The sequence below is a fragment of the Brienomyrus brachyistius genome, chromosome 5 (assembly GCF_023856365.1).
Source record: "Brienomyrus brachyistius isolate T26 chromosome 5, BBRACH_0.4, whole genome shotgun sequence".
Lineage (NCBI taxonomy): Eukaryota > Metazoa > Chordata > Actinopteri > Osteoglossiformes > Mormyridae > Brienomyrus > Brienomyrus brachyistius.
The window spans coordinates 33,995,344-34,013,397 of NC_064537.1; the positions used below are offsets into that span (position 1 = coordinate 33,995,344).

The 18,054-nt window shown below is 45.1% G+C and overlaps 1 protein-coding gene across 2 annotated transcripts in view; it reads right to left on the minus strand.

Moving 5' to 3' along the window:
- Positions 1 to 15,249, minus strand: part of med24 (mediator complex subunit 24) — a 19,085-nt gene extending 3,836 nt beyond the window's left edge. Inside the window, exons 1-23 of one of the 2 annotated variants that reach the window (XM_049013098.1) lie at positions 15,133 to 15,249; positions 14,552 to 14,707; positions 14,248 to 14,330; positions 13,871 to 13,909; positions 13,669 to 13,742; positions 12,216 to 12,439; positions 11,685 to 11,796; positions 11,035 to 11,185; positions 9,718 to 9,831; positions 9,528 to 9,575; positions 9,315 to 9,397; positions 9,078 to 9,164; positions 8,861 to 8,972; positions 4,849 to 4,991; positions 4,572 to 4,609; positions 3,770 to 3,852; positions 2,817 to 2,995; positions 2,619 to 2,718; positions 2,151 to 2,326; positions 1,436 to 1,700; positions 1,122 to 1,303; positions 432 to 525; positions 1 to 36 (exon numbers count right to left, since the gene is read on the minus strand). The exon at positions 1 to 36 is cut by the window's left edge and continues 64 nt beyond it. In XM_049013098.1, coding sequence (XP_048869055.1) covers positions 1 to 36; positions 432 to 525; positions 1,122 to 1,303; positions 1,436 to 1,700; positions 2,151 to 2,326; positions 2,619 to 2,718; positions 2,817 to 2,995; positions 3,770 to 3,852; positions 4,572 to 4,609; positions 4,849 to 4,991; positions 8,861 to 8,972; positions 9,078 to 9,164; positions 9,315 to 9,397; positions 9,528 to 9,575; positions 9,718 to 9,831; positions 11,035 to 11,185; positions 11,685 to 11,796; positions 12,216 to 12,439; positions 13,669 to 13,742; positions 13,871 to 13,909; positions 14,248 to 14,330; positions 14,552 to 14,681 — 2,553 coding nt within the window. In that variant the 5' untranslated portion in view covers positions 14,682 to 14,707; positions 15,133 to 15,249. Of the gene's footprint in view, positions 37 to 431; positions 526 to 1,121; positions 1,304 to 1,435; positions 1,701 to 2,150; positions 2,327 to 2,618; positions 2,719 to 2,816; positions 2,996 to 3,769; positions 3,853 to 4,571; positions 4,610 to 4,848; positions 4,992 to 8,860; positions 8,973 to 9,077; positions 9,165 to 9,314; positions 9,398 to 9,527; positions 9,576 to 9,717; positions 9,832 to 11,034; positions 11,186 to 11,684; positions 11,797 to 12,215; positions 12,440 to 13,668; positions 13,743 to 13,870; positions 13,910 to 14,247; positions 14,331 to 14,551; positions 14,708 to 15,077 lie in introns of both variants that reach the window. The other variant, XM_049013097.1, reaches the window with a different exon arrangement.
- Between the last annotated feature and the right edge of the window lie 2,805 nt (positions 15,250 to 18,054).

An 18,054-nucleotide genomic window follows, 5' to 3' on the forward strand; every position in this document is an offset into this window, starting at 1 on the left:
CTGGGTGTCGTCCAATGGGAAAAGGCTGCTGTAGTCCTAAGACCCACGGGTAACAAGGGCACCACTTACAATTCTCAGAACTTCCTTTCTGGCAATGACAACTGCAGGCAGTTATCTCTGAACTACAGCTGGAGAACGTTGAGGGTGACATTGCAAGCAGAATTAACTGCAGCTGCACCATTTCACCTCATTTATTTCATAAATACCTTTCTGTATTTATATAATAATTATCTATTTTTACTTCAAAGAGGAGATTCCACTGTTACAACATAAAGCTTATTGTTGACAAGAACAAATACCACGGCAAGTTAACCCATCGATATTCGCATGCTGGCCATAAGAAATTAGATCAAACATGGTGACGGCAGATTTCCCCCACTGAGATGACATCAGAGCTCCACAGTGGGCACGCTCTCCCCCAAGGCTCCCACCTCTATGTCCTCCCGCTGTCTTTTGCGCTGTCGAGCTGAGATCTGTCCCTTGTGGTGGGAGGCGTATGAGCTGAGGGCACACCACACAGATAGCCTGCAGAGGGACAGCCACAGTGAGAACATGGCTTCCCAGAATGCAGTGCACTCTCCAGAAAGGGAAGGCAAGTAACAACTCTGAAGTCAATTTGAAGTTAGACATCTTCTAGGCAAATGCATTATTTCAAATAACATATTTATTTCTGATGATTGATCTTCCATAACCTCTTAGTCAGTACTAGAGGTGGAAAGTTCAGGTATAGAAAGTACAAATCCAGACCAAGGTTTTCTTTCAACCAACCAGCTGAGTCCTCTGTAATTGTGACTCTTTATACTCAGCTGGTTGGTTGAAACAAAACCTTGGTCTGGATTTGTACTTTCTGGTCCGTACAGGGTCACTATGAGCCTGTAGCTTATTCCTAAAAGCATAGGAACACAAGGCAGGAGGCACCCTGGAAGGCATGCCAGGCTTCACTCACTCACGCACTATGGCTAATTCACCTAATCTGAACATCTGGGGAAAACATGCTAACTGCTGGGTCAACAGAGGTGGAAAGTACACAACTGGTTGGTTGAAAGGAAACCTTGGTCTGGATCTGGACCCAAACTTTTCACTTTTGTGGGCCAGCTGTTTCAGCTTAGCTGGAGCCTTACTTCGCCAGAGCCTTGCCGGGGGGGTCCGCCAGGCCATGCCAGTGTGCCGGGTCGGTCAGTAGGTTGGGCAAGATGTGACCCAGAAGGGTGAGGGTGATCTGGTGGGTGTCTAGGCTGAATATACTATACAGAAGCTCCACAGCACGTGTGGCCCACTCCTGCCGCGTCTCCTTCAGCAGCTCCTGCGGAGGGAGGCAGCAGAAGGAGTCATAGTAACCGTGACAACAGGTCCAACGATATGTAATGTCGCACATGTCTCCTGCTGGACGGAAATTAAATCATCGCTTGCCCTGATTATTTTAATACCCACCCACCTTGACCAGGTTGTTGGTGAACCAGAAGACCCCGCCCATCTGCAGGAGGCTCTCGAAGAGGTGCAGCGCCCGGCCGTCCACCCAGCCTTTCCGGAGCACGACACGCAGCTGCCTGCTCAGCGCCTCTTGGATGGGCTCTCGAGGGGCCAGCAGGCCGCGGTATGGCACCGGCTCCTGGCCCTCCATAGGGGGCCGCAGGGTCATGCCCGTCTGCTGAAAGACGTCCGCACACATGTGCTCCAAAATGGAGCTCATGATCAGGACCCTGAGGGTGGGATAACAGTTAAGTAGGCCAACCCTCAGTCTACCTCCAGTCCCAGGAGAAGACAAAGGGCAATTCAAATCTGGGGAGGGAGGGTGGGCGTACCATCTACCCCAGGAAAGGAGAGACAGGCAACCCTGATTATTTCTAAGGTCAGAGGGCTTTGCTTCCCATATGAATCTAATTAGCCCCAGTAACCTAGATCAGTGTTTCCCAATCTGGTCCCAGGGACTTAAAACCAGTCCACGTTTATGATGTCTCCGGGCTCCCTGCCAGGCAGTTCACAATTTTGCTCCCAGCTCCTGGCAAAAATATCTACTGTCTATGGGTCCCGGAGGACCGGATTGGGAAGCATTGACCGAAATCAACGTTGTGATCTCCCATATGTTGGTGCTGCCACTGCTCAATCCTAGGCAGCTCTGAAAAAACAAGGAAGTGACAGGGCACCCCTACCTCTCATTGTAGAACTGCAGCATGTTCTCCCCGAACAGCGGGGTCATGAGCTGCCGTATCATTGTCTGCGGTTTCTCCCGCTCATCTAGGCCCAACATGCGCACGTGTGCCACCAGCCAGGCCACTGCACACACCGCCATGCTGCACACCTTCCCCTTGATGTTGTCCGTGATCTTCTGCACTCGGCACGGCAAGAGATTGTACAGATTAATGATATTCCAATAAATAAATATTGGAAAGGCGGGTTGCCACAGACTGTGTAAACATGCTTTGGCGAAAGAGGAAGCTGGCGGTGGAGGGAGGATGAGGGATTCCGTGAGATTTTTCTAAAAAAACTGAAGTTCACCGGAAGTCCTGCTTTGACTGAACGGCCTTGAAATCCGGAAGTAAAACTTCATAGAAATGAGAAATAAAAGGAACTAGGGCAGAAGGGAAGGCCGGGGAGACCAACGGCGGGGAGTCACTGACCTGCACAGACTCCACAGACAGCACACCGTTCTCCCAGGCATTCAGGACCTCCAGGACAGCTGCCGGCGTGCACAGGCAGATCTCATGCCACTTCATCTGACTGGGGTGGGGAGAGGGGCATTATTACGAATAGTTACACATGGTGGCAATGGCATTACGTTTAAAGCGAACGGCGGCTATGCGCCGTGAGAAACTCACATGAGCTTCATTTCAGAGGAGTTGTTGAGCAGGGCGACCAGACTCTCCACCTTCCCAGATTCGGGCCGGAAGCAGGGGTGGTCTGGGTTCAGCGTCTTGCCCTCTTCCGGCATGCAAGTCTGCAGCCACGTCTCGAAAAAGGGGGTCTCGCCTGAAGGGCTGGGCTCTGACAGGATCACCTGCAGGCGAGGCGGAAGGGCGTGATCAGACACCAATGCGTGAACTCATGCGCGGGGCTCGCCCCCACCACTGGCGCGTGACACGTTTCCCAATCTCCAACAGACTGAAAGTCAGCAGTGAGGAGATACTAAACCCCCTGGGGGGAGGGTTGGCCTGGCATTCCAGTGTCAACAAACGGAGGCTACTAAACAGGTGGTTACGAAAATCAGAAATCAAGTTTCAATCTGAAGATAAGTTGTTAAAATACACAGGTGGGGGGAAGCTGACACACGCCTCAGGTATGAATCCGTGACACCCGAACAGATATTGGGAATGTGCATACACAGTTCTGGGCAGCGTGTCCATACAGGCACGCCCCCCCCCCCCCAGCGCACCTCATCATGCACTGTCATAAAAGGAAGTCAAGGTGACTGGGAATAGCGCAGAAACCAGGGAGGGGCCAGGCTGCCTATGAAAGAAGGCCGTCAGCTTGCTGGCAGTCAAAGGGCTGGATTTTCCCAGGCTGCTAATCCCGATTGCACAGTGCTTTTCACTGCTCTTCATTCAATTCCAGGAAACAAACGTATTTGGTTTCTGCAACAAGGTATTTTCAGATTCCTTATAAAATGTTTAATCCCTAAACAGACTAAACAGTAAACCTTTAAAGCACAAAGTAAACAGCTTTGGAAGAGAAATGCTTACAGATCTATAAGCTAAGAAAAAGATTAAAGGAATATACCTTTGAGTAGTTATATCACTTACACATATATGTCCATCACACTTGAGACACTAACCTCTGACCCATACGTCTGCACCACATGACAGAGCATGAGGAAGGAGATGTCGAAGAGGAGGGCTCGCACGGAGGCCGACTTGGCTGTGTGAAAACGGGAGGGAATGCACAGCGATTACTGCCTGCACACACACCCGGCTGCCCTAACGGAGCGCTTGGCAGAGCCGCCTCTCCAAACCACATCAACCACACATTAATGGCAGTAATTACACACAATTATGCACCTGCCAGTCAAACGCAGTTCATGCATCAAACCATGACAGAACGGTTCATGTCCTACAACACGCACCACGTGCTGCACTGGGATGCCAGGATACCAAATGATTTTGTGTTTTGGCAGGAGATTTAATAAGAGAACAAATACTGCGAAAAATATGTTTTTAAATGATTAAACTTACTAATTACAATAAAAAACATTTTTATTAAAAGTAAACAGGATACATGCAAGGCATAAAGCAAAAAAAAAAAAAAAAAAAAAAGAAGCATATATACCGAAATGAGAAATCCTGTTTTTAACGTAAAATATCTAAATTTGGTTGGCCAGTGAATGCCATTTATCAGTGGAATGGTAACTTGTTAATGACTCATAAAGAACAGGCCAGAATTCCTATCAGTTGGTGACAGAGGGTGAACTTTTCCAGAAATCAGCTGACGAATTCAGTTCAGCCGAAATGCAAACTTGTTCCTTGGAGTGGAACAAGACTGGAAGGGCACTTAGCTACATAAACATGGCCATTTACAGAGCTGCCCATAAACAGAGCATTAAATCAGCTTGGAATATCAGAGACGGGATGGTTACTTACATCCTTCTCCACTTATGTGCTTAGGAAACTCATTCAACCTGGAAAGATGAGACAGGCCATTAACATGTGCAAGACAGAGACGGAGGACTTAAATCCAGCTAACATTTTGCAGTGAAACTTGGATGAGGGAGGGAGATACGGGAATTTCCATCAGTACTGGTTTTACGGTCAATCCCATCACTATTACATACAGCACAACCTTAATTACCAATGTTGGGAAATCCTGTTTTCTTTGCCATGAGGTAAATCAGTGACACTCAACGCTGCTCACACTCACTTAATAAACTTCCGGGCAAAGGACTTCAGCTTCCCAGTGGCGGCAGCGGCAGCCAGGAGGAGGTCCAGGCTCTTCCCAGACAGCATGTGCCCTAGAACTCCCAGCAGACCCTCGGGGGACTTGGAGTGGTCTGCATCCACCGTCTGAAACACAGGAGGTGGCACCATTCACAGTTTGGGACGATTCGGATAGGCGAAAGGCATTTTCCTCATGACAGTTCAGTTCCTGCAATGTTATGATGACAATAGCAGCATTTTTTCACATTTGATACATGGGCCCCGATTAAAAAAAAAAAAAAAAAACTCTCCCCACACCAGAATGGCCAGTCAACGCAATCACAGATACCCCACTCCAATGCACGACACTCACGCCGGCTCAAGCTACACCATCTGTCCCCGCTGAGCCAGCGTGACTCTCGCTGACCGTGGGAAGAGGCGCTACATGCCAACACACCACGAAAAACTCACAGAATAACAGACACAGATAAAATAGACAGATCTTTAAAATCCAGTTATAGTGGACTCGCTTATAAAGGAATATCATCTATAATGGACAAGGTCCGCTGGTCCCGGCCGTGCGCCTTAAGAACATGCAGAAAAAGCATCGGATATAGTGGACTCGCATATAATGGAATTTCACTTATAACGGACAAACAATTTGGTCCCCAGGGCCGCTTTTAGCTGTAGTTTTGTTCGCTATAACGGACATGCAGGCTCTGCCTACAAGGTGCGTGGCGTGCCGGTGATAACTAGCGCAGATACATAGTCAGGATTATTAATAGTCACGCATCTGTTCAGGTAAAGTTGGGTTACTACATGTATAATATAATAATCTGTACCACAAGTGTGTCTGCTGGGGTGTGGCATTAGTAAATGGTGTCCTGTAGTTGTGTTCTAGGCTATAGTAACTCTGGATATAACGGGCTGTTTTGCCAGGTCTCTTGAAGTCCGTTATAACTGGATTTTACTGTAAAGGAAATTATTAAATGCGTAGAAATGTGTACCAGGCAACCCACCAAATAGAAATAGATATATTCACACATTTCACATTTACCTATACAGTTCTAATGAAAAATGGCGACATGCCACCTTTTAATGCATTTGTCTCTATTGTAGCCATGTTATTCACCTTATAGCGAACGGCCTTGAGCCAATCAGGTGACACATATCAAACACTGCCAAGAGTAAGAAGGGTTCAGGAGCATTGTCTTTGACGCCAGCTTTGCAAACTGTTGACGTTCTTTCAACTAGCTTCCAGACAAAGCCAGCTGGAATGCTTCTCCAACAGGCCTGAAGATGTTTCTACGAGTTTTGGGCACAATTTGGCAATCTAACTCATCCCAAAGCAGCTCTGCAGGGCTCAGGACGGGGGACCGTGGGGGACTGTGGGGGTCAGGTCATCTGTTACAGCACTCCATCTCTTTCCTTGTTCACAAGATAATACTACGTAACCTCGAGGTGTGATTAGGGTCGTGTTCTAGTTGAAAAACAAATGATTTTCTGTAGAATTTTTTTTTTTTACTATTTGGGTAGTAAGGGGGGGCGGCATGGTGGTGCAGTGGTTAGCACTGTCGCCTCACACCTCTGGGACCCGGGTTCGAGTCTCCGCCTGGGTCACATGTGTGTGGAGTTTGCATGTTCTCCCCATGTTGTCGTGGGGTTTCCTCCGGGTACTCCGATTTCCCCCCCCACAGTCCAAAAACATGCTGAGGCTAATTGGACTTGCTAAATTGCCAATACGTGTGCATGCGTGAGTGAATGGTGTGTGAGTGTGCCCTGTGATGGGCTGGCCCCCCATCCTGGGTTGTTCCCTGCCTCGTGCCCATTGCTTCCGGGATAGGCTCCGGACCCCCCGCGACCCAGTAGGATAAGCGGTTTGGAAAATGGATGGATGGGTAGTAAGATTGTGTTTCTCTCTTACACTAACATTAGAACACATGCAATTTGAGAATAACACAATAAAAAATAAACAATTTCTATTGTTCTCGAAAAAGTCACTGATTTCTTGTCGGATGGCTAGAAGACCTCTCCTCAGGGGTACCCCAGCCACCTCACCCCAACCAATTTGTTAAATTTCATCACCAGCTCATTTGTGAAAGCTGAAAAAGCCAACGAGATTGATTAGCCTTATGAAAAAATGCATGGGTGTACTGGGTGGTTGCAAAGACTGGGCTGAATTTAGGAGATGTTTTGAAATAGCCAAGCTGACACACTTTGACAGACATATCAAAGGTTTAAACCAAGACGAAGGTCATTTAGACATTTTCTTTGACAGCCTAAGACTCATGCATACTTGTATACATATACAGTTGCAAGAAAAAGTATGTGAACCCTTTGGAATTATACAGATTTCTGCACAGATAGGTCATAAAATGTGATCTGATCTTCATCTAAGTCACAACAATAGACAATCACAGTCTACTTAAACTAACACCACACAAATAATGATATGTTTTCATGTTTTTATTGAACACACCATGTAAACATTCACAGTGCAGGTGGAAAAAGTATGTGAACCTCTAGACTAATGACATCTCCAAGAGCTAATTGGAGTCAGGAGTGAGCCAACTGGAGTCCAATCAATGAGATGAGATTGGAGGTGTTGGTTAAGGCTGCCCTGCCCTATAAAAAACACACCAGTTTTTGAGTTTGCTTTGCTCAATAAGTATTGCCTGATGTGAACGATGCCTCGCACAAAAGAGCTCTCAGAAGACCTACGATTAAGAATTGTTGACTTGCATAAAGCTGGAAAGGGTTATAAAAGTATCTCCAAACACCTTGATGTTCATCAGTCCACGGTAAGACAAATTGTCTATAAATGGAGAAAGCTCAGCACTCAGCACTCTCCCTAGGAGTGGCCGTCCTGTAAAGATGACTGCAAGAGCACAGCGCAGAATGCTCAATGAGGTGAAGAAGAATCCTAGAGTGTCAGCTAAAGACTTACAAAATCCCTGGCTTGTGCTAACATCCCTGTTTGCGAATCTACGATACGTAAAACGCTAAACAAGAATGGAGTTCATGGGAAGACACCACGGAGGAAGCCACTGCTGTCCCAAAAAAACATTGCCGCACGTTTAAAGTTTGCAAAAGAGCACCTGGATGTTCCACAGCACTATTGGCTAAATATTCTGTGGACAGATGAAACCAAAGTTGAGTTGTTTGGAAGACCCACACAACACTATGTGCGGAGAAAAAGAGGCACAGCACACCAACATCAAAACCTCATCCCCACTGTGAAGTATGGTGGAGGGGGCATCATGGTTTGGGGCTGCTTTGCTGCATCAGGGCCTGGACAGATTGCTATCATCGAAGGAAAAATGAACTCCCAGGTTTATCAAGATATTTTGCAGGAGAACTTAAGGCCGTCTGTCCACCAGCTGAAGCTCAACAGAAGATGGGTGATGCAACAGGACAACGACCCAAAGCATAGGAGTAAATCAACAACAGAATGGCTTAAACAGAAGAAAATACGCCTTCTGGAGTGGCCCAGTCAGAGTCCTGACCTCAACCCGATTGGGTTGCTGTGGCATGACCTCAAAAAAGCAATTCACACCAGACAACCCAAGAATATTGCTGAACTGAAACAGGTCTGTAAAGAGGAATGGTCAAGAATTACTCCTGACCGTTGTGCAGGTCTGATCTGCAACTACAGGAAACGTTTGGTTGAAGTTATTGCTGCCAAAGGAGGTTCAACAAGGTATTAAATCCAAAGGTTCACATACTTTTTCCACCTGCACTGTGAATGTTTACATGGTGTGTTCAATAAAAACATATCATTATCTGTGTGGTGTTAGTTTAAGTAGACTGTGATTGTCTATTGTTGTGACTTAGATGAAGATCAGATCACATTTTATGACCTATCTGTGCAGAAATCTGTACAATTCCAAAGGGTTCACATACTTTTTCTTGCAACTGTACATGCATATACATGATGGCACGTCACGTAGAATGACAGGAGGATGCACAGCTAAGAGAATGCACGGCCGGAGGGTCACAGAGGGGTTGGCGCCCACCTTGAGTATGTTGGTGACGGTGGGCTCGGCCCGGAGGATGAGCCCTGGGTTGGGCTGGATGTTGGCATTTTCTGCCGTCTTCAGCCTCGGGGCATACTCCCTGTCCTCGGCTCTGGAGAGCGAAGGAAGGAAGCAGGAGATGGAGTAAGACAGAGGGGCGGAATGAGGATGAATACGTGTGTCCCAAGATGGGGGGCCGGGCGGCAGGTGGGCGTACCGCTTGGCAGTGAGGTTGGCCGTGTTGCTCTCCGACAGCAGACCCAGCTTGTTACACTCCTGGAGAAGCAGGCTCAGACAGTCACAGCTGCAAACACAGTGTGAGGAACATAAGCGCTGATGGAGAAGCTTGCAGCATCGTTACCACATACACACCCCCCCCCCGAGTAAATCACCTTGGAAATTTGACTGTGTAAAGTGAAGTTGTGCTTTAGACCTTAATCTCAAAAGGACCTACTTGCAGCGCTGGTCAGCCTTGTCCAACAGGGGCGTGAGCTTCAGCAGGTATTCAAATGCGACGTTCACATCGTCCATGAAGTCCTGAAGACACACAGTTTGAAAAATCCGGTTGGGGGGTATTTCTACATCTTAAACAGGTGACAGGTCACACAGGAACAACACTGAGAATGAGAGATAAGCAAACAGAGCAATAAAAGGGCTCCAGCTCTACCTTCTCGCCCTGAGGATACTTCTTCAGTCTAAGCAGGACCTGAGGGATCTGAAAGACAGAAAGGAGGAGAGTCCAAAATTACACTCCACAGATGGACTGATGCGATGGCAGAATGACAGTCAATGCAGTCAATTTATTATTATTATCAATGAGTTAACCAGTCAGAACTGACAATGCTCCCAGGAACCACCTTAAGAAATGTGAAGGCTGTCCATTTCAGCTCCTCGGTGCCCTCTGGTGACTCTATGAGGCCCGTGAAACATGCCTTCCAGATTTCCAGGACAAACAGCGGCGTGGGGATCCGCTGAAAGGGGGCGAGACAGGGCCGGTCTCGGTTAACACTCGGGAATCATAACCATAATTGACCAGAGAACAATCTGAATATTATTAATAGTCCTCTCATATCACCTCACACACACAGATAGTAGATGAGTATCAATAAAACCAAAATAAGTCATTTCAGGTTGAGGCCCCATGACAGTTTGTGATATGAAGCCGGAAAGTTGATTATTTGAATGCAAGCAGAGCCTTTCTACTTAACCTTAGAGAAACTGTAGGTACAGGCACTGACTGCAGGAGAGTGTAAGAACCGGCCCAAAATGCTTCAGATTCAACCTTCTCTGTCCAGAACTCATCGGTTCAGGGCGTACCCTAATATGCATCTCAAAAAAGAAATATTTTGTGTCTATACTAGGTATCAAAATAAAACATTCAGATCCCTATTAAAGTTCCCCTGGGCCTTTGTAGATGGGGATTAGCAAGTGTACTCAGTGCGTACTGCCATCTGATGTTCTCAAGTGCTAGCGCACGCGTGCATGTGCACGCACACAAACACATACATATCTTTTACGGGTAAACATGTCTTTATGGGGACCGCTCATTCATTTCTATGGGAAAAATGCTAACCCTAACTTAACCCCCACCCTGCCCTAACCATACGTAACCAAGCAAAATACAAGAGTTTGTGCATTTTTAATGTTTTCATTGCAGTCACAGGAAACTGGTCCCCATAAGGGGAAAAAAAACAGCTATTCATCACATTGTGGGGACATTGCGTCCCCATAAGGTAAGGTTTACCCGCTCTCACACACACACACACACACACACACACACACACAAAATAAGCAGTGTGTGGTAGCTACATGTTTTCAGGGACTATGGCCACATTCCTCTAGAGGACCCTGAGAGGATGGATTTTAACCTGTAAAAAAATGCCTGGCATGTAAATCACTACTGTCCTTTTCGTAGGAATCTGAAGATTACGAGGCTCTGGGTACCTGTAATAACCAGGGCTGTGTTTCATGAAGCCTGATTAACACTACATAGAACTTACAAATGACATAGCACTAAGGCTTTGGGAAACACCTCAGATTCTTTCTGATAGCCAATCCACACATAGATAATAAAAATAGAGTAGCAGGTCTGAACAAAGTCCCATTCAGGCAGTCCTCTGTTGGTCTGCAGCCTGCCTTTCAGGAGGACGAGGTTGTAGGGGGGTACAGCTGACCTGCATCCTCTTGATCATCATGAGCTGCTCCACCAGCGGCTGCATCTCGCCTGTCAGGTTCATGGTACCCTCCAGCATGACGAAGGCGTGGATGGAGGGGAAGGTGGTGTGCAGGGGGGGCTCCGGTTGCACTGTGAGCATCTGGGGGATGCTGGACACAGGTAGAACTCGTTTTTATTTATGTACTTTCCCCATCACAAAAGTAGATTAAAGCAGTCATCCATCTATATCACAGCTGCTTATCCTGGTTAGGATCAGGGGAAGCCAAGAGCCTCCCCCACAGACACACGCTGGAAGGGATGCCGGTCTCTCACAGGGCCCAGTCCCCATAGCCACATGTCCTCAGAATACAGAAGGAAACAAGACCAGAACACAAAGAGAAGGGGGCAGATTCAAACCCCTCAGTGCTGGTAATCCTCTTATTTTTTTCTGCCAGTACCAGGCAGGGAGGGAATAGCACACACCCCATCAGCTGCCAGCCCGTTTGCTGTTCGAGCTGCAGGCTTCAGCTTGATTTCACCTGCAGCTGCCTACCCCACCTCAGGGTCTGCCGTTCCATCTTCCTGTTTCGACTTGTGCACCATCGGGGTCATCACTGCTATACTCTCCTCCAATCAGACCTGTAACAGCCTCGCCCAGCCAGCTCTCACCTCTTCACCTGTGACACGCACTCCTCCAGCTTTCCTTTCAGCGTCTGATTGGTCAGGCTGTTAAGGCTGTCCGACACTCTAGCCAATGCCTGCTCCACATTGGACCACGAGGCTGTCAAACAGAGGAAGGAGACAAATCAGAAAACAATGACCAAGATATCCACATCACCGCAGAACGAGATAAAAAAGGACTATGGGGGGTTTAAATGATGTGATGTAAAGGGTCGCAGACCTACAGCCTGCATGTAAAAACAGCAGGCATATAATGTAGCTATTTGGTACACAATGAAACCACCCACTTAATGTTATATTAAACACTGGAATAATTAATGATGCTAAAATGAATCTTTCTACAGATAAAGGGATCGGTTTCAACAAGGTCTAAGTGGCTAGCAGGGTGCAGTTAAATAGAGTGTTAAATTGTATTGAGACAGCATGGAGTGGGGAGAGAGTGGTCCAGTCTGCCCCCTAATGGTGAAAAGTAAGCTGTGATTATATTAGCATTCAGGTGAATCAGCTGAGCGCCCTCACCCGGCTCCTCTAGACGAGTGATGTGGATGAGGGCTTTGTTCTTGGTGCTCTGCAGCAGGCCCTCCAGCCGCTGCAGGCAGGCTTGCAGCCCAGCCTCACCCCCCGCTGACTCGCCCTGCTCCCGTAGCCGCTCGCAGTACCAGGCGCAGCCCTGCAACAGCCACACGGTCGCTCCCAGCAGCGCCCGGCACAGCCCGATGCATTCCTCCGCCTTCCCGTGGCAGCTGGTGGGAGAAGGAGAGAATGGGGGGGAGGGGGGGGGTGACTGCACAGTACAGCACAGGAACCAGACACAGGCGGAGCACTGAAGCATCCCCTGCATTTTAGCAGTGAAAAGACTGTAATCAGGACGGGCATCTCCATCACTGAGGTTGATGTGACATCCACCTCAATGCATTGCCAATGATACAATTCATTGAAGCATCTATTATAGCAATACGATTCACCCCTATTGCTATGTGGTACAATCCGAAACATTTGGATTAAACAGATATACGACGTGAGGAAAAAAATATGATGCTAGGCAATTTAATGTGGCACAAATGCAGAATAAGTTTAGAGGGGGGAAATCAAACAAAATATAAAATTAATGGTCACATTTCTAAATAAATTTCAACTAATAATTATATATTTAAAAAATTTATTTTACCAGTGCAAAGATGTTGGAAACGATGCATCCCGAATTCATCCCAAATTGCGCACAATTTTTTCAAGGACGGTGGTGAACATTTATGCAAGTGCATCAGTGCAAAATCATTGAATCTTACCATCCCAATGACTGCATCTGTCACAGCAGCATTTTTCAACTGATGTGCACTGCACACTACACACTGACAAACACCATCCCTCGGAAAGTGTGCCGAAAGCAGATTGTGAAAAACTGCATTACAGGACTGATGTGCACTGCACACTACACACTGAGAAACACCATCCCTCGGAAGGCGTGCCGAAAGCAGATTGTGAAAAACTGCATTACAGGACTGAAGTGTTTCCCTTCAACAACAGAATTAAAGCAATAAACAGTCTGTACTGCATTCCACTTGTTAGTTTTCACGTGAAATGTCAAGTTTTGTGTATCACGCAATGCCATGCTAATTGCTATATCCAACTGTGTGGGTTGTGTTCCGATAGTTATCGGTTTAAATCCAACCTTAATTGACCCCCTAAAGGATTTTTAAATAAACACTTTAGTGTTTCTCAAACCAGTCGTCAGGAACCAGCATCTTCCCAGGAGCTGGTGGGGGCAAAAACATAAACTGACTGGCAGGGAGCTGGGAGGAGCTCAAACGTTGACCATCTAGGGGTCTCCGAGGACCAGGTTGTGAAACACTACCTTACGACAATGTTTACACTACCGCTGCAACAGCGAGTCCTGTGCATTTTGTAGTTTCTTTTTGTACATTTCCTTCTGACCCTGTGTTGTTTTGCCGATGGGTGTGAGGGAAGGACAGACCTGAGGCGATGAGTGAACATGTCCATTATCTCCAGCAGAGCCTTGACGCACAGCTCTCGGGAGAAGTCATCAAACTGGAGAAGCAGAAAGTGTGATCATTAGTCCAGTGCTCTCATAAAGGAGGGGAACAGGGTGGTCTGGGAGGCACAGGGTGGTCTGGGAGGCACAAGAAGACAGGGAAAGCAGGCCAACAAGGACTCACCTTACTGACAGCTGTCAGTACGCTTGAATAGGACACCATCTGAGACAATACGATGAAAAGAGGGAAAAGAAAAACTTTGATTTCATTCCAATTCAAACAAATTAATTCAATATATTATTACATATTCTTCACTGGATAGAGTTTGCAATTTAAACCCATAGGAATAACATACACAAACAGATTTAATGTGGCTACATTAAATCTAAAATGAGCAATCTATGTGGGGAATTGGCCAAGAAAATGATGACACTTAAAGCTATAAAGACATGGTATAAAGACTTAAATGCTATACCCAATGGCATTATTTTAGCTATTATTCAAATGACAGTTGTAGCAATCCACACAGTGACCCAGTGGGGACCCCTCCTGATTCTCACCTGAGAGCTGATGGCATACTTCAAATAGGACAGGATTAGGGGGTTGGGTGACGGACCAATCATTGCCTGCTCCATCAAAGCTTCTGCAGAGAAAAAGGTCACCAATCTTTTTTAGACAGTACATAATCCATATCAATCATACCTTTGTATGTCACGTAAAACAATTATAATCCTTTATATACTATTTTGTCCATTTATTTGAGACTAAAACCTACATTACCAAGAACATGTTACCCACGTAACACGTAAATATAGTTCCCTTGAACTTTTAATGCCCCAAATATGATGTATTTTCCCCTCTGACCTGCCAGGTTTAGATAGTCCCAGGTGGCCCCTTTCGGGAAGTTCCTTTTAATGTTGACAGCCCATTGGTAGTCACTCCAGCGCTCCTTCCATGCCTGTAAAATGGCCTGTTTAAGGTTGACCACTTTCATCCTGCAGGTATTTTTCTTTCACTACCCTGGAAATCAAAGACAAACAATATAATGGAAGAGCACGTAAAATTCCGAAATCTAACGATATTTTCTTATAAGTAATAATAACAACAATAATCTGGTCACGAATCAAACATATAAACAGCAACCCAAAAGATATAACTTAAATTACATTACGGAGACACATGTATGACCACTGAAGCAGGGATAGGCGAAGATATATGTAAGAGATCTAAAGCAGCGATACTTTATAATGTATAATTAAATTTTTTACTTATCAAATAGAGTTAAGTACTCGGCACGACAGTCACGACAACACAGCTGGTGAATTACTTTAATTAATTATATAGCAACCGAGTTATGTATATGGTACCAACTGATGTAAGTGGCACTTACACGCTTAAAACATTCAAAATGTAAAAATAAGAACAAACAAAAGCACGGTTATTACTTGGAAATGGTCACGAAGTCGGGATTTACGACACGAATTTTTCTTTTTGGGAAAAAATCCGCTTTCAACAACCGAAAGCTAGAGAAACGTGCGCCATCTTTGACCCTAATATTACAATCGCCGATTGGATACTAGCAATATAGATCAATTTTATTGGCTAAACAAGGAAGCCCATGTGGGATTATGGGAAATGTTGTTTTTATTCTTTGGGGATGCATCCTGTATTGTATTACAATCGTGATACAAAGTTAAATCACTTGGGGTGAAATATAAAAGATACGAATGTGAAATTTGATCTTCGCTTATGAAGTTTCCTCATTAATGAGGAAATTATGAAATTCTTTGGGTCGCCCCACTGGAAGCCCCAGGTAGGCGGAACGGGGAAATCTATCAAATAGCGCACCTCTAACTTTTTTACTGTCAAATCTGCACATTACGGAATCCTACCAAATAAACCACAATTCATTCATAATATTGGGAATATATAGTTTCAATTACATATACGGTAAGATTAATAAATATCACCTGAAAACTGGCAGGATTTATTTTAGCCATGCATATTATGAGAAGAAATTTTGTTTTGTCACAGTTAACCATAACACCTTTTTTAGTTTTAGTTTCAACTGAAGAAACCATGTAAAGCCATGCAAAGCATTTGTTCTGGTTTGTGCCAAATCGTCAAGAATAATATAAAGCCAGTCTTCGCACCACCAAGTTGAATTAGTTTAATTTTAACTCTTAGTTGATAGTGTTGGCAGATGGGTGATATATTGATGCTTGAGGACCAAATTAACACAAGTCTAAGCTATTAGGTGCCTGTTTTACAAAAAGAGGAAAGTAGTAGTAGAGTGCCTGTGTGAGTGAATGGTGTGTGAGTGTGCCCTGCGATGGGCTGGCCCCCCATCCTGGGTTGCTCCCTGCCTCGTGCCCATTGCTTCCGGGATAGGCTCTGGACCCCCCGCGACCCAGTAGGATAAGTGGTTTGGAAAATGGATGGATGGATTTTGTGTCTATTTTAATAATTTTATATAGACATCGTTTTGTATTTTATTATTATTTAATTGTATCGTTCCAAATGTCTTAAATAACAGTACCAAAGGAACCATTTGGTGTAGTGGTTGATCTAAATAAAGTGTTTATTTCTTTCTGGTATTGTTTTGATTAATGGTAAGGAAGGATTCTTGTGTATGTAAGTAACACCAAAAAACACCTCCTTCTCAAGCTCTAAAAAACCATGGAACAGACAATAAATGCCCCGATAATACTCTGCAAAAATGTTGTATGTGAACTGTACTGCATTTTTAAATTAGTTTTTTTACTAAGTGCATAAATCAGATATGATTTTACATGCAGGGAATTGTGGTGAAATGAGAAAAAGGCAGTTTATGTAGACACATTTGGAAGACGGGCTGGGGTTTATAGCGTTTTAACCCTGAAAGAGAGAAGAGATCAGATGTAATGATCTGGCATTACCTTCTCAATATTACAGGGTGAAATGCACAAGAATGCAGCTGTAGGTCAGCATGATTATGAGCAATGAGAGACTGTGGGAAGATCTGCATTTTTAAATAAGAAAACACTATTAAAAATTACTGCCAACGATCAAGGCTTGGTGATACCAAATCTGGGAGATTACAATATTAATATTAATGCAATACTTAATTAATTAATACACTATTAATATCTATAAGACGTGATGTAGAGAAGAGAGAGAGAGAGACATCTTTTTCCGTGCCAGTAGAAAGCCCTACAGGTAGGTATACTAAACCATTGAGTATATTTACTAAATGTTTATTAACTTATTATAATTGCTATCTAATTCTTTTTTTCAGTTTATTTGCCTTCACAGTTAAAACCACACCTAGAAAGTAATTCTAACTGTTTCTTCTTCTTTTTCCTGATGTTAAGATTAAGATGGAATTCATTCACTCCAGAGGGAACTTCTGATGCTGAAACTGAAACTGTTTGTTAGATGACAGGGCATAATTATTTCAGTTATAGGTCAGACAGGGAGGGACATTCCAGGCCACTCAGACCACCTTGCACGTACTAAAACACTGAAAATGTTTCCCATGTATAAAGAGCTGGGTACATAGGCCACATAATCTGCAGTGTCCAGGGTGAGTGGTCACATAGTCAGTTATATAATAACATTCAAAGTGTGACGGTAACCTGCAGGTCGACAGTGACAATCCAAAATGGGAGTATGTGATTTAAACAGAGAAGCGTTATCATGGGCACAGGTCCCCATATTGGGGGACAGCAACAATAAAAGCTGATGACTCTTGGGGGAATTTCATTAGGGTTGCACACTACTGAAAAAAACACCACAGCAATATTTGTTTTTTTTTTTTTTTTGCGAATTATACTGCAATACTCATAAAAACAAACAAGGAGATTAAATTTACTGAAGACAAACTACAGCCAAGTAGAACTTGTTATTATTATCATTTTTGAATAATTGTAAACCAAAAAATAGAAACAAGAAAATATTTTGGGTGGGCAGTAGGGGCTCTCCATGGGTTGAGACTCAGAAGGTTGCTGGTTCAAATCCCTTGGTCAGCAGAGTGATACACCGTGTGTGTCCTAGAGCAAAACCCCAACTGATGCTTGGACTAGCTGACCCTACTGTTTCCTCTGCACCAGTTCCATGAAGTGGTTTCCTGGGATGCTTTTCCAGCTGTCCTGAAAGATATTCCACATGGCTTTTGACTGGTACAGTATCCATCCATTTTCCAACCACGGGGGGTCAGCATGTTTTTGGAGTGTGGGGGGAAACTGGAGTACCCAGAGGAAACCCCATGACGACATGGGGAGAACATGCAAACTCCACACACATATAACCCAGGCGGAGACTCGAACCCGGGTCCCAGAGGTGTGAGGCAACAGTGCTAACCACTGCACGACCATGCCACCCCTACT